Below are 1,322 nucleotides of genomic sequence, written 5' to 3'. Positions count from 1 at the left end.
CGATTTGAACTCCTCCGAGAAACCCCAAGATACGACTGAACGGGCCATTTACTGCAGCGCACGCATTGGACACACATAAATAAAGCCTCCTTGTTTCTACGATAGGCACGTCAGCGTTCAGGAACAGCCCTCCGATCCAGCCCGATTAGCCCGCAAAACCCGGGGCGGAAAGGGTGCGCGCCCCTCCCCAATCCACGCTGGTGCAGAGGGACCAGGTCAGGAAGCGCGGCCTCTCCTCAGCCAGAGACCACGCCTTCTCCGCCTCTTTTTTTTTTTTTTTTTTTTCCCTCTCCCCTTTACTCCTCCCAGGAAGCGGTGATAGACAGTTCTGTGTGGTTCTCCACCCCCACTCCCCCAGCTGAGTGGAGGAGTTGATGTGTCTCATTATAACAGCCAATGCAGCCGCCATCCACGCACAAGCAAAGTAGCATGTCCCATTTAAATACACCCACGCAGTCCTAGCGCCCTTAGCCGATCAGGGCGCGCAGCCCACACGCACCGCGGTTGGGGATTGGAGATCCGCGCAGGTTGAGCTCCCAGACCCGGCGGACGGCTGCGCCGAAGATCGGGATACGGCGCTGTGGGGCCAGGGTGGGCGGGGGAGGCTGGGCCCGGGCCTCTGGCGCGACACCCGCATGAAGACGCGAATGAAATAGACCAAGGTGGAATTTCCAAGGGAGAAGCTTCGGGGTGGTTTTGGTCCGTTTCTCCGGCGAAGAAGTAGACATGGCGAGCGACTCTCCGGCTCGCAGCCTGGATGAAATCGATCTCTCGGCTCTGAGGGTGAGCAGAACACATTTTCTCATTTCTTCCGGTGGTTTAGGTCAGGGTAAATGGGCTAGGTGCGTGGACTAGGGCTCGGGCTGTGGACAGAGGCGGGAGAATGCGACGAGAGGGAACGTGGATTCTCATTTATAGTCGGGGTTTGCTAAGGTGCTCTTGCTGAGCCCTCATGGCAGGGTCTGTGCGGTACGTGTCCTCCTTTGCCTCCGGCCGAGGCTCCCCCGCGAGCGCGTGGAGCTTATGCCAGTTTATTGTAGATGGATGTAAGAGCATTAAAATGAAAGACTCCTCGGTGTGTGTGTGTGTGTGTGTGTATGTGTATACACCCCGGGCAGTCGTCTTGTGCCAAGGCGCGACACCCGGCTGCCCGTTTCTGCAAAAAGAGTAACAAAACATGAATAAAGGCACTGGCCCCTCACGTTTTCCAGCTACCTGCGAGATGACATTGTGAGCCTGACTGTACCCACGAAGTCGAACCTGCCGCTCCAAGGGGGCAGTTATTGCTATGCTCGTCTTGTAGACGGCAACTGCCCCCCCCC

General features: G+C 57.3%; 1 protein-coding gene across 8 annotated transcripts in view; it reads left to right on the top strand.

Moving 5' to 3' along the window:
- The first annotated feature begins 332 nt into the window (after positions 1-332).
- Positions 333-1,322, top strand: part of TNIK (TRAF2 and NCK interacting kinase) — a 469,288-nt gene continuing 468,298 nt past the window's right edge. For 2 of the 8 annotated variants that reach the window (XM_023737917.1, XM_023737914.1), the window contains exon 1: positions 333-783. In XM_023737917.1, the coding sequence (XP_023593685.1) occupies positions 727-783 (57 nt within the window). In that variant the 5' untranslated portion in view covers positions 333-726. The remainder of the gene's footprint in view (positions 784-1,322) is intronic. The other 6 variants (XM_023737916.1, XM_023737915.1, XM_004383467.2 and 3 more) reach the window with 4 other exon arrangements.

Source organism: Trichechus manatus, unplaced genomic scaffold (genome assembly GCF_000243295.1).
Source record: "Trichechus manatus latirostris isolate Lorelei unplaced genomic scaffold, TriManLat1.0 scaffold00110, whole genome shotgun sequence".
Lineage (NCBI taxonomy): Eukaryota > Metazoa > Chordata > Mammalia > Sirenia > Trichechidae > Trichechus > Trichechus manatus.
The sequence above is the reverse complement of the archived record's forward strand: the minus strand, read 5'-3'. Positions and strand labels throughout refer to the sequence as shown.